Genomic DNA, 14,529 nt, shown 5'->3' with positions numbered 1-14,529 from the left:
TGCAGGGCAATTGCAGAAATTGAATTCAGTCAAGGGCTCAATTTTATGTTTACTCTACAAGTGAAATCTTAATTTCTTTCACGTCTCAATCTATGATGCAGGTTTGCTTAGAAATTTGTTTTGGCATTATTCTCTCCCACCGTTCTTTCCAGGCCCCAGTTTTCCAGTATGGGTTATCAGTCAAGAAGCAGATTTTATTTTAGTGAAATCCTGCTGTTAAGTTCAGGACTTCCTTGCTACAAGCCATCCCAACCTGCCTTTCCCAATACATTTCGGGACCTGTATCACTCTCATCATGTTGCACCTTCATTAGCTAAACTAGTTCAAACTTTAAAAACATTATTTTTTTCAGCTGCTGAGAACCAGAAACCAGCATGTCTGGTGGGGAGATTGGCTGAGGAGAGGAAGTGGACTGAGAGTTACAGGGGAGAGGAACACTGGAGAGTAAGAAGCAGAGGAACCCCGTTAATGAGGACAGGGCTACTGAGCTGAATGAAAGTTACTACACCGGAGGAAGAATGTTTTCTTTGATGGGTGAGCAGGATACACAACAGCTTCTACACAGCAATGTTCTCTGCTGTGTTAATGGAACAGAACAACACCTGGACCCACCATTGTCAAAAAGAGAAATCTCAAATTAGCCAAAGTCGTTTAATTTGTACAGCCCCTCTGTACAACTAATAGACACTTCAAATTAACATTGTAGGCTTTCAAGTTGCTGGCTTGTTGAGAGAAAATTGTTAACTTTATATTACAAAAACAAAACTTTAAAACATTCAGCATATAGAATTTGGGCAAAATAGAATTTGCCATAACTGCTCATTCAACTAATGCTTTCATTCTCAGTTTCACTCCAGGATGGGAATGAAGCAAATGGATATAGGATGCACCAACACATTCTCTCCGACTGTTTACAGCCACAAACTAAGAGGCAGTCATGTGTTGGTGTGTTACAACTTCCGTAGCACTGCCTGACTGTAGTAAACAATGTTCTAAAATTCTCCTTCATTGAATTAAGTTATTATAACAGCTGAGTGTCTGTAGATGAAGATGAAGGAGCAGATTTATTTCTGCACAGTTGTGTAAAAGTAATTTAAGCACCCAAAGCTTTCCAGCTGATCCTGTATCTCAGTCAATTTTAGTTATGCTGTATAAATGCATACAAAACAGATTACTCAAGATCTGATGCTCCCAGATGGCCTGACCGGTACACAAATGAATCTAGGCTCTACAGTTGTTACTCATTATATTAATCCAACGGCAAATCAACTAAGTATTAAGGGAGCATATCCATGCTCATCAGTTTAACCTCATAATAGTAAAAAAAAAAGAAAATGCTGGAAAATTCGATGGGTCTGGTAGCATCTGTGGAGAGAGAAACCATCAACATTTTGAGTCACTATGACTTCTTCAGAGCTATGAGAGGGAGAAATGTGATGGATTATATACCAAATAAGAAGAGTGGAGCAGCTAGAACAGAGTTGATCGGTGATAGCTGGCAGTGAGGAGAGATTGCAACAAAGATGTGTAGGGCATGAGGCAGACAAAGCATTAATGGCAGCATGAAGGGCTACAGAAGGTGCTGATAGTGGCATAAAGCTAAGATAGCAAAATATAGGGCAGCACGGTAGCATTGTGGATAGCACAATTGCTTCACAGCTCCAGGGTCCCAGGTTCGATTCCGGCTTGGGTCACTGTCTGTGCGGAGTCTGCACTTCCTCCCAGTGTGTGCGTGGGTTTCCTCCGGGTGTTCCGGTTTCCTCCCACAGTCCAAAGATGTGCAGGTTAGGTGGATTGGCTGTGATAAATTGCCCTTAGTGTCCAAAATTGCCCTTAGTGTTGGGTGGGGTTGCTGGGTTGTGGGGATAGGGTGGAGGTGTTGACCTTGGGTGGGGTGCTCTTTCCAAGAGCCGGTGCAGACCCGATGGGCCGGGTGGCCTCCTTCTGCACTGTAAATTCTATGATAATCTATGATGTTCACGGAAAAACAAAGGTCTGTTACTCAGTGAAAACAAAACTAAAGAACAAGTGATAGATGACTCAGTGGGGTGGTAGGTTTGCTTTGGGACAAAACAGGTTTTGGATGAAAAAATAGGGTCAAGGCGGCAGAAAAGGGTCACAGTCTAAAGTTGTTAAACTCAATGTTGGGTCCCGGGGCTATAATGTGTCTAATTGGAAGAAGAGGTGCTGCTACTCCAGTTTGCATTGGGCTTCATTGGAACATTACAGCAGGCCAGGGATGGATATGTGAGAGGTATGGCTGACAGTGAGGATGATACCAAAAATACTGCAACTGGACATAGGTAGGCTTGCAGATTGAGCAGACACGTGCAAAGTTTGGCAGAAGGAATAGGGAGAGGCGTCACAATTCTAAACAATATCCAGAGACAGAAGGAAGAGAGTTCATGTCCATAGATTTTACAAGGTGGCTTGACATAGCGAAAGCGGAGTTAGCCAAGCATATGGCATTTTGGGCTTCATAAATATTACGTACAAAAGCAATGAAGTTATACCAAACATATATAAAGCCCGGGTTACGCCACAACCCAAGCATTACATCCATTTACGAGCTGCAAGATTAGGTGGAGAAGTTGGGGTTGTTTGCGTTGGAGCAAAGGAGATTTAGGGGCAATAAGGTAGACAGATTTAGATCAGGTAGATAAGTAAAGCTGTGCCTAATAGCTAAAGGTACAAGAACTAGGGATGGACAGATTTAAGGTTTTGGGCAAGAGAAGCAGAGGGGAATGTGAGGAAGGACCTCTTTACGCAGTGAGTGGGAATGACCTAGAACTTGCTTCCTACAAGGTAGGATAGGGGCAGAAACGGTGAATCATTCTGAATGAAATTTGAATAGGCAAAATAAACTCACAGGACTAAGGGGATAGAGTTGGAGAAAGGGACTGATTGGACTGCTCTTCAGAGAGCTAGCATAGTCTCAATGAACTGTATGGTCCCCTTCTGTACAGTGATTACTCTAGGACTATATAAAATCGATCTAAGCAAGGCACTGCTGTTTATGCTCACATCTGAAGGTGCTGAAATTTTTTTACCCTAGGGTCTTTTTTTTCAAACTTATTTTGTGCATTTTATCTAGATCTTAAATGATAAGGGAATCAAAGTTGTTCAATTATTCAGAATCATACACTGATTGGTGTCTTAAAAACTGGAAGAAACTGAAAAACACTAAGAAGCTTGCTGTGAAACATGCATACATAATTTATGAATGGCTCATTCATTCATCTACCTTTATGTCCATTGCAGCATGTTATTTCATAACTAATACCCTGCCATAGTACCAATACGTGTCACAGGAAGTGTGAATAAGCAATCTACCTCAATGATCTTCAGACAGCAAGATGCTTTATTGCAGATGTTAACTGCACAAGAGGGAGCATATCAATTCAATCTCTCATGTGACTAGCTGGCATGCAGACTGCACAAACGACACCACTACTTTGGCAGCAATTTAAACTGTGCAACTGCCCCATTTTTAGCTCATTACTCTCAAACTTGGTCATTATTCTGATATTTATTTATTATTTAATTTTAGTAACTTCTTGATGCAAGTGTGTACTTGCACACTCAAATACTAGTTAAATTAAGCTATGTGTTCGCCTCCTGCTACTCATAAAAGGTTGGAAGGGGGATGCAATTATAGAGTTGAGTTGAACAAAGTCTTTGGGAGTGACTGATACCGTTTAATCTGGGTTTACTATTAGCAAGGGAACCATAAAGCTATATAGGTTATATCTAAGGTTGTGGCAGATATATGAACATGTAAAGTGCTTACTCCTGTATCTGTTCCAGAACTGCAGATTTCGAAAAAATACCTGACCCATTTCTTTTAAACATTGCATACATATATAGCATTGAGCCCTAAAGATCCCTGCAGTCATAATTTTATCCCAACACAGTTAATGTGGACACAATTGAACGAAGTAAGGCAGAAAGTCCCACTGGTTTAGCGCACCTTGGTTATTAAAATACACTTATTCATGATCATTAAAATGCTGGTGGTACATAGCCAATCTATCAGCACCTGAGAAAAGTGCTTCAGACACAATATAAAAAGGCAGGTAAGCCTCACTGACAAACTACCCAAAACAGAGAAAAACAATCACTTTTATTTTGGAACCATTTTACTGAATTTCTGTTCGGAGATAGCCATTGTACAACATAGTACTTTTACACCCCTTTTAAAAATTCAGAAAGCAAATCAGTTGACAGTTTAAAGTCATGATCGGCTTTGTGAAGAAAATGTCTACAAAGTTGAGGACATCCGAGGGGTTAGGTGTGTAAAATAGGCAGAAGTGAATAGGGCCCAACTGGATGTTCTGCAGGTAAATAACACGGGAGTAGAAATTTGTATTGGGAGATGCGAGGATGAATTTTTAGCTGTTGAATTTCAAAGGAAGATAAAAAGGAACATACTATATAGAAAAGGTAATAAATAAGAAAGTTACTAAATTTGATTTTACCTAGAAGTAGTGGCCGATAAAGGGAAAATAAAATATTTTTGTATCCTGGGCAAGGAAAATTTGTCTGCTAATTCCACCAACCTATCTATGCCCTTCTGAGGCTCTACACTGTCCTCTTCACAGTTTACAATACTTCCAAGTTTTGTGTCACTGCAAACCTTGAAATTGTCCCCTGCACACCTAGATCTAGATCATTAATATATATCAGGAAAAGCAAGGGTCCCAATGCCGACCTTCCTCCAGTCTGAAAAATATCTGTTGACCATTACTTCCTGCTTCCTATTATAGGGCTAATTTTGTATCCACTTTGCTACTGTCCCTTTTATCCCATGAGCTGTAACTTTTCTCCTAAGTCTGTTGTGTGGCATGGCATCGAATGTCTTTTGAATGTTCACATCAATTGCATTACACTCATCGGCCCTTTCTGTTAACTCCTCAAAAATCTCCAGTAAGTTGGTTAAACACGATTTCCCTTCAGAAATCTATGCTAGCTCTTCCTAATAAACCCACATTTTTCCATGTGACTACTAATTCTATCCCAAATAATTGTTTCCGAAAGATTGCCCACCACTGATGTTAATCTCACCGGCCTGTAATTGCTGGGGGTTTCCTTACAACATTTTTTGAACAAGGGTGTAAAATTTGCAATTTTTCAGTCCTCACCCCCCCCCCCCACCCCCCCATGGCTACCCCCCTCGCCCAACACAATTGGTATGCCTGACCCACTCAACCTTTTCTTACCCGCGGTCAGTCCTTCTCCCTCAGGTGCGTCAGTTGTCAGACTTTCAGATGGGCAGACTCTGGAGCTTTTCACTGGGCCGCTAATCCTGACGTTCCAGTTGGGCCCCCCCCCCCCCCCCCGGGCAACCATACTTACCCATGCGGATGCACCCCTGGACTCCGGAGTTTCCCTTTGTTTGCAGGCCATCCAGGATGGTCGTGGTCACCGTGTTCACCATGTGGCTGCACCCCTTTGCTCCGGGTGTTCCTTTTGTCCAGGGAGCATCCAAGATGGCCACCATTGCCATCCATGTGGATGTGCCCCTTCACATTGTTTGGGGGTCTGCCAAGATGGTCGTTCCTGGCTTTGGTGTTTTCGCTGCCTGTCGTAGCCAGCATTCTACCCATCCACCCCACTCCTACACCCCCTTGACCCCCCAAGCCAAGAATTGAACCTAGGGCCCTGGAGTTATGAAGCAACCATGCTAACCACTGTGCTACTGTGTGGCTGGCTCCAACTCATCCCGCGTGCTTGCCGACGTCCCGGTCTTCCTCTCTAGTCTTTTGCTGATTCTACCATCTTTTCAGGTCCTAAAGTTATTCCCGGGCTTTTCTTGGTAGTTGTGGTGGTCTTGGAGGGCGGTAGCTAAAAGTCGCAATTTTCTAAGTTCCTGGAGGAGGGTCACCTTCCCTCCGTCCACTCAGCACATTCCCATCATCGGAAGTCCCAACACTTCCTTATCTATTTTGAACCCTACCAGGGCAGATTTCCTTCTCTGTCACCATGTCTTGGGTAGCATTTACACCCTTGGTAAAGAGGGATGCAAAATATTAATTTAATACCACACCTACGCCGCAGTCTCCATGTGTAAATTCATTTTTAGGTTCCTACTCAACCCTCCTCTTCCTCTTTATGCCCAAAGACTTTTAAATTCTCCTTTATCTTGGCTGAGAGTCTTTTCTCATAATCCCTCTTCCCCAATCGATTGCGCTTTTTCACCTCCCCTCTGAACCATCTGTATTCCTCTTGGTTCTCAGCTGTATTTTCTACCTGACACTTGCCATAAGCACACTTTTTCTTCCTTACCTTGATTTCTATCTCTTTTTTCATTCAGGGAGCTCTAAATTTGCTTGCCCTACCTTTTCCTTTTGAGGGAAATATAGCTTCACTGCGCCCGGACAATTTTTTTTTTGGAAGGGAACTCAGTGTTCAGCTACAGTTTTTCCCGCCAACGTTTTGTTGCAGTCTATCCAGCCCAGCACTGTTCTTGCCCCATTGAAGTCAGTTCTCCCCCAGTTAATTATTCTTACTCTGCATTGCCCACTGTCCTTTTCATTTATCATCCTAAACCTTACGATATAATGATCACTGTCTCTCAATGTTCCGCCACTGACGCTTGATCTACTTGGCCCAGGTCATTTCTAAGAATCAGGTCCAACTTTCTTGTTGGATTAGACATACAGGGCAGAAAATGTTCCTGAACACAATCTGGGAACGTTTCCCTCTCTCCGCCCTTTGCACTATCACTGTCCCTGTCTACATCCGGATAGTCCCCCATTATAATCATTATTATGTTTGCCTCTCTCTCTAATTTCCCTGCAGATTAGTTTGTCTACGTCTTTCCCAATAGTTGGCCGTCTATACACTACACCAAGCAATATAATTGCGCCCATTTTGTTTGGCTCTAACTAAAACTGATTCTGTCCTTGAACCATCTGGTACATCGCTTTCTCCAGCACTGCAATGCTCTCCTTAACCAATGCCACCACATTGTCTTTCATATCGCCTTATATCCAGAAACATTTCACTCCCAGTCCTGCCTTTCCCTGAAGCATTTCTGTGTTATCATAAGACCATAAGATATAGGAGCAGAATTAGACCATTCAGCCCATCGAGTCTGCTCCACCATTCAATCATGGCTGATATCTTCCTCATCCCCAATCTCCTGCCTTCTCCCTGTAACCCCTGATCTCCTCATCTATCTCTGTCTTAAAGACGCTCAGCGACTTGGCCTCCATAGCCTTCTGCAGCAATGAAGTCCACAGACTCACCACCCTCTGGCTGAAGAAATTCCTCATCTTGGTTTAAATGATCGTCCCTTCAGTCTGAGGCTATCCCTCAGGTTCTAGTCTCTCCTACTAGTGGAAACATATTCTCCACAAACAGAATACTGAGAGGCTTAGACAGAGTGTAAGTTTCAATGAGATTCTCCTTCATCCTTCTGAACTCCATCGAGTACAGACCCAAAGTCCTTAACCGTTCCTCAAATAGCAAGATTTCATTCCGGGATCATTCTTGTGAACCTCTTCTGGAAACCCTTATACAGCCTCAGCAGTACATCCCTGGTATTGTATTCTAGCCCTTTCGAGATGAAAGCTAACATTGTATTTGCCTTCCTAACTGCCAATTGAACCTGCATTAAATCCCTTTGTCCTTCAGATTTCCAAAGCCTTTCCCCATTTAGAAAATAGTCCATGCCACTATTCTTCCTACCGAAGGGCATTACTTCACACTTTTCCACATTGTATTCCATCTGCCACTTCTTTGCCCATTCTCTTAGTCTGTTCAAGTCCTTCTGCAGCCTTCCCACTTCCTCAGCATTACCTGACCTTCCACATATCTTGCAAACTTGGCAACAACGCCTTCTTCCAGATAATGAATATCATGGATAGTTGTGGTCCCAACACTGACCCATGCGGAAGACCACTAGTCACCAGCTGTCATCCTGAAAAACACCCCTGAATCCTCACTCTCTGCCTCTGCCACTCAACCAATCCTCTATCCATACCAGTACCTTGCCCATAACACCATGGGCTGTTATCTTATTTAGCAGCCTCCTATACGACACCTTCTCAAAGGCCTTCTGGAAATCCAAATAGATCATGTCCACTGGCTCTTTATCCAACTTCCTTATTACCTCCTCAAACAATTCTAACAGATTTGTCGGGCATGAACTCCCCTTGACGAAGTATCAGCCTCAAACTCACAGTCTCCTGACTCACCAAGAGCTGAATTCTAATTTCTCTTTACACATGTGTGGTCTCAAGATGCTGTTTTACCTGCTCTCTTCAGCAATGTGAAACAACAAATATGTATTTCTCTTAGCCCTCTGGCATGTTTTCACAATGGCACACTGAAATTATAAAAGCACCAGGATAGAATGGGTTTTCACAAAGTAGCACACACTTAAGTTGTCACATCAATGGCATTTAGTTTTAAAATTAATCCCAAAAGTATTTTTTTAAATTTTGAACAGTTTACAAGCTCAGAAGACAGATACACAGGAAAGGTTGAAGTCCGGGGACGATGAGTAAAAAACCTTTTGGCACATCTCAACACACGTGTGAGGGGGAGGGTTTCAGATTCCTGGGGCATTGCGGGGGGGGTGGTACTTGCTAGAGCAGTTGAGGAGGGTTTAAACTAAACTAATATGGCTGGAGGATGGGAACCTATGTAAGAATGCAGAGCAGGGGCAAAACACAGCAAGGAGAATGCGAAAAGTGATAGGCAGAGAAACCACAGTCCTGTATCAGATAATGACACTGTAAAAAATAGTAGGGACAGGACAAGGACTGTTAAAAGGACTAGTCTTAAGATTTTTTACCTGAATGTTCTGCAGTTGAAAAGGTAGTTGAGGCGGAAACAGTGTGTAATTTCTAGAAGGAATTGGAACAAAGAACAATAACAGCACAGGCACAGGCCCGTCGGCCCTCCAAGCCTGCGCCGATCATGGTACCTGCCTAAACTAAAACCGTATGCACTTACGGAGTCCGTATCCTTCCATTCCCACCCTTTCTATGTCTATGTCTATTCAGATATTTGTCTAGTTGCCCCTTAAATGCCGCTATCGTACCTGCTCCCACCACTTCCCCAGGCAGCATGTTCCATATATTTACCACCCTCTGTGTAAAAAAACTTGCCTCGCACATCAGTTCTAAACTTACCCATTCACTGTAAACCTATGCCCCGAGAACTTGACTCCCTACCCTAGGAAAGAGCATCTGACTATCCACTCTGTCCATGCCACTCATAATCTTGTAGACCTCTTATCAGGTCACCTCTCAATCTCCGTCATTCCAGTGAGAACAGACCGAGTTTATCTCCATACCAGGCAACATCAGAGTAAACCGCTTCTGTACCCTCTCCAAAGCATCCACATCCTTCTGGTAGTGTCCAGCTGCAACATAACTTGCCAATTTTTATATTCAATGCCCCGACCGATGAAGGCCAGTATGCCTTCTTGACCACCTTATCCACATACGGTGCCACTTTCAGTGATCGGTGTACATGCATGCCCAGATCTCTCTGCCTGTCAGTACTCGCAAGAGTTCTACCATTTTATGGAATTCCTACATGCATTGGACCTTCCAAAGTGCATTATCTCACACTTGTCTGGTTTAAACTCCATTAGGTATAGCTCTTGGGGCTAAAGAGATCAAGGGATATGGGGTGGAAGGCAGGATCAGGGTACTGAACTTGATGGTCAGCCATGATCATAATGAATGGCGGAGCAGGCTTGAAGGACTGAATAGCCTCTTCCTGCTTCTATTTTCTATGTATGTTTCTATGTATCCATCCAGAAAGACACTATATTTCCCCACAAACCTAGTCACATTTGCATCTTCCAAGTGTCAGGAAGCAGAGGTAGTTTTAAGTGATCTATGTTTGTATTGTTGGATATTAGAAATAAGGTATAGATTTAAGTGAGTTTAACTTAGTGTTTCTATGTGAGGAAGGGTTAAAACTCATCGCTTCTCGGCCTTTTGGCTAAGATTGAGCATGAGGTCAGGTGTAATGCCTGGATCTGGTACGTCTCTCTTGTGGGGACCATGAATTGGATTCCATTTGAATTGATTTTTGGAGCAGGCAAGGAGCTGGATTAGGGGTTTACGCCTGTCCACTCTGAGCTTTGGCTTTGTAACTCTGATAAAGGAATTTTTAAAAAGGGTTAAAACTTTAGTTAGATTCATATTAAATATAGATGTTTGCACGTATGGGGGTCTGGTTTCCTTTCAAACTGTGTCCGCATTTTGATTTGAGAGTTTACGACCTGAAAAGCAAACAGTCTGAAGAAAGACTGGAGCTGTTGCTTAACAACCAGGGGTCACCTTTTAGTTAGAAAGACCGTTTGAGTTTAGTTTTTAACTGCACCCAAGGCAATAGCAGCTTAGCAGCTAGAGAGAAAACAGCTCCCACAGCTCTGCCAGAAGCAAAAGCAGGACAATGAAGAAATGGCAGAAAGCAAGTCCCAGAAACTAAAGAACAGCGAGTTCCATAAACCAGGGAATAAAAAGGTCTAAGAAGATTGAAGTCAAAAGGACAAAATAAACTGGAATTTGAACAAGGTACTGTTCATTGGACTTCATGTAAAAGGCAGAGAAAAGGCTCTGAGTTAAAGAGACAGCTGCAGTAACCAGATTTAAAGTGAGGAACCAGACGCAGATGTAAATCAAAAGTTTGGTGACATCTTAATACAGCCTCTGAAGCAGTAGTGTTATATTGGCATGGCTGAGTACTGGAGATATTGTGCTGAAGCTTGAATACGCATGGCAATTCAAGACAGAGGAATACTGAAAGGAGTGTTGGAAATCCTGGAAATTAATCTTTGCTGAAAACAGCCGAGAGAAACTGTTGTTTCAGAGAAGATTCTAAAGGCATGTCTTTTCGAGAGTGGAGTTTGAAAACACTCATGTGGAAGCCTAGAGTCCAGTGAGGCCAGTTGGTTCACAGTGTAATAATCATCTGGGGGGGGGGGGCGGGATTTGAGGAGAAATCCACAGAGGTTCGATAAAGGTGACATCTGCCACTTGGTTTCAGAATGGGGTGTGTCTGATCACAGTTGACCTATTGGTTTACAGGGACTGTGTATTTACTGAGAACATTATGGCATAAGATATATTTTGTAACCTGTGTTATTCTTAAAACCTACCTCCATTTGTGTAGATAAGTGGGAGTGAAGGGGTATTGTATTGTACTCAAACTTCTCACGTTTAATAAATGTTTTTGTTTTCAGTCGTTAAAACCAATTGGCAGTCCTGTGACTGGTCATCCACGTTTTCAAAAAAAAAAATAATAATAATTTAAGGTCTTTTGAGCCAGGGTTCCATTCTGGAACCTTCCCGTCCAGTTGTAACATTAACTGGGATCATAACATAAGTTGTTTGAATGGCAACAGTGCTTTTGCAACAATATTCAACACAGTAGCCCATTTCATATATGAGTAAAGAACTTGGGACATTAACACTTTGCAATTTATTCAGTTACTGCACCCTCCTGTTTGGTTTCATGGTAAGTCTTTAGTTTTTTCTCTTGTACTGTTGATGACCTTAACCCTGCCTCACACCTTAACATAATTCCTCCAACAAGTATCAAATGTTTTCTACCCTTTAACCAACTTCTCTTAAATTTCCTGGTTCCACACTGAATCATTTTAATTTTAAGTTGGTAATTATTGCAGAAATTTAGGTCTCAAGGCAAATCTGAGGTTAAACAGAAAGCAATTTTTTGTTCCAATGGAAGCTTCCATGTAAATTTGAGCAGCCTACAAAAACACTGCACGCACCCCCCCCCCCAAGTCAGATAAAACAAGCAAATTATATTTTGGACATGTGGCACAAAAATTTGCATGTGTGATATGCCAATTGTGAAGGACTTTTATATATAAATTAGTATTGTACTGAATTGGATAAAACACGATTAATATTTTTGGCACATTCAAATCAGTCAATATTTATATGGCATACTATACATGCAAAATGCCATAGCAACGGAGCAAAATAATATAATTGCCCTTCAAATAACATGTTTTGTTGTGATTAGCCAAATGTAATAAAACTCAGATCACTTTACATGGTATATGTACAAGTTTAGCAAGCTTAAACTAGCATTTGTATTAAAGTAAGATTTCTTGCATCCTGAATGTTAATCTCTACAATATTTATGTCAAGTTTGAAATAAAATTTCAGAGTCCCATTCCCTGCAGTGTTTTACTTTTGTATGTGTATAAAATGTATTTGCTTTCAGAAAATAATTCTTCTCGCAGTTACAGCACTGGCAAAGCTCTGCATCAGGTCTCCCTCACCAATTCCATAAAGTCCTAGTTGAATTACAACTAGATTTGCGTGGGAACTCTGGAATCAATTGTTTTATGAAAAGAGGCTTTTGTTAACAATAATCGGGACACCTATTTTTCCTGACCTCCAGAGCAATGTACTTTGCTGTTCAAGGCCTCAAAGGGGAACCCGGAATAACATCTCCTCATGCTTCCTTGACCCTCAGACGAGTCTTGCATGGCAGAAACATAACTACTATCTCACCATTCTCATGTAACTTCTAACAGGTACTCAAGCAGAATGTCCATTAAATTCTCGTTGATCAGATATGTTTACCTTCTGCAGGTGCAAATGTACATTTAGATCTTCAGTTCACACATCTCTGTACTGCCCACAATTATTCCATCCAATCAACCAGAGAAGTTTGGGACTTACCTTTTGCTTATTGTTGCTGACCTCAGGCGAGGACTGGTTCAATTTTTCTTTCTGTTCAGACAGATACTTCTGGTAAACACTCAGGAGTTCCTGGCATTTTTTATACTGCTGTTGCAAAGGTACAAAGTGGGTCAAAGGAAATAACTTAATAGTGAGAAGAAAAGAATAAAACACTCACTGCTATTTCACTGACATTACAAAGCAAGTATTTTCCTCTCAAAACAGAAAAGCAGTGCTCAAGAGGGTAGAAACTTTATTCAGCATAAAACGGTTTTACAAATCATAGTACAGCACTCAAACTTGGCAAATAAACAAATTAGGAATGGTTCCAGGAATATTATAGATTTAGAAAATGTAAATTTCATCTAGGCAATGATTTCAGAGACATCAAAATGAAAATAAATTGCTGACGGACATCCAGAAACTGTACTTGCGTTGCATTTTATTTTGCATTTTCTCAATGCAAATTTCTGTAATAAGACCAATTAAACAATGAATGAACAGGGCTGCAAAACACATGAACTATGCCCTGATGGTTTACAAGTTGCTTAAATTTACTGGCACAACAGAATTTATGCAGTGTTCAATTTACATATGGATAAATTTGTTTGCAACAAGATAAAAAAAGTGATCATACTTTGACAGAGGTACTTCTCAGGGTACAATAACATGGTGGCTATGTTACGCATTTGAATTCATTTAGTTAAATGAATCTGAAATAAAAAGCAATATGGTCACCATGGTCGTCATAAAAACCAAACTGGTTTACTAATATCTATTAGGGAAGGAAACCTGCAGTCCCTAATAAGTATAAACTACAAGCGATTGATACTTAACTGCCTTCCGAAAAGGCCGAGCAAGCCACTCAATTGCATCAAACCGCGACAACAAATTATGATAAGAATCAAACCAGATTGCCGACTTAGCATGGATCTGGCATTGGATTTGGAAATGACAAAGAGCACATCCAACCCAGTACCCTGCAAAATCCTTCTCATTGACATCTGGGCACTTGAACCAAAATTGAGAAGTTTGTCACATATACTAATCAAGCAAAAGCCTGACAGTCATACTCACAAAAATCATATCTTTGAACCAACATTACAGATTCCTCCATCATAATCCCCAAGAATGCCCTCCTCACTGCAGGATAAACCTATTAGAGGTTGTGACACTGTGGTATATGGGAGGGAGTGTCCCAGAAGTCCTCAACATTGATCGTTTGATCAATGCAAGTGTCTATGATTAACTTCAAATCCCATGCAGTCTAATGGCATCAGGTCAAACATGGGCAACAAAACCTGATGTTGATTACGACCTCCAACTGCTCTCCAACTAATGAATCAATTTTCCTCCATGCTGAATGCCACATGGAATAAGCCAAAAATCACAATCCAGGACAAAGCAGCCTGCATAGTTAGCACCCAATCCACCATCTTAAGTATCAATTCCCTCTACCACAGTTTTTCGAGGAGGTCACTAAGATGATGGATGCAGGTAGGGCAGTGGATGTTGTCTATATGGACTTCAGTAAGGCCTTTGACAAGGTCCCTCATGGTAGACTAGTACAAAAGGTTAAGTCACACGGGATCAGGGGGGAGCTGGCAAGGTGGATACAGAACTGGCTAGGTCATAGAAGGCAGAGAGTAGCAATGGAAGGATGCTTTTCTAATTGGAGGGCTGTGACCAGTGGTGTTCCACAGGGATCAGTGCTGGGACCTTTGCTCTTTGTAGTATATATAAATGATTTGGAGGAAAATGTAACTGCCCTGATTAGTAAGTTTGCAGACGACACAAAGGTTGGTGCGATTGCGGATAGCGATGAGGACTGTCAGAGGATACA

The 14,529-nt window shown here is 41.7% G+C and overlaps 1 protein-coding gene across 3 annotated transcripts in view; it reads right to left on the bottom strand.

Annotated features, from left to right (window-relative positions):
* Positions 1-14,529, bottom strand: part of kiaa1328 (KIAA1328 ortholog) — a 248,111-nt gene that overhangs the window by 154,105 nt on the left and 79,477 nt on the right. For all 3 annotated transcript variants that reach the window (XM_072497237.1, XM_072497238.1, XM_072497236.1), the window contains one exon: positions 12,687-12,805. In XM_072497237.1, the coding sequence (XP_072353338.1) occupies positions 12,687-12,805 (119 nt within the window). The remainder of the gene's footprint in view (positions 1-12,686; positions 12,806-14,529) is intronic.

This window comes from Scyliorhinus torazame, chromosome 3 (genome assembly GCF_047496885.1).
Source record: "Scyliorhinus torazame isolate Kashiwa2021f chromosome 3, sScyTor2.1, whole genome shotgun sequence".
In the NCBI taxonomy this organism is placed as follows: Eukaryota; Metazoa; Chordata; class Chondrichthyes; order Carcharhiniformes; family Scyliorhinidae; genus Scyliorhinus; species Scyliorhinus torazame.
The sequence above is the reverse complement of the archived record's forward strand: the minus strand, read 5'-3'. Positions and strand labels throughout refer to the sequence as shown.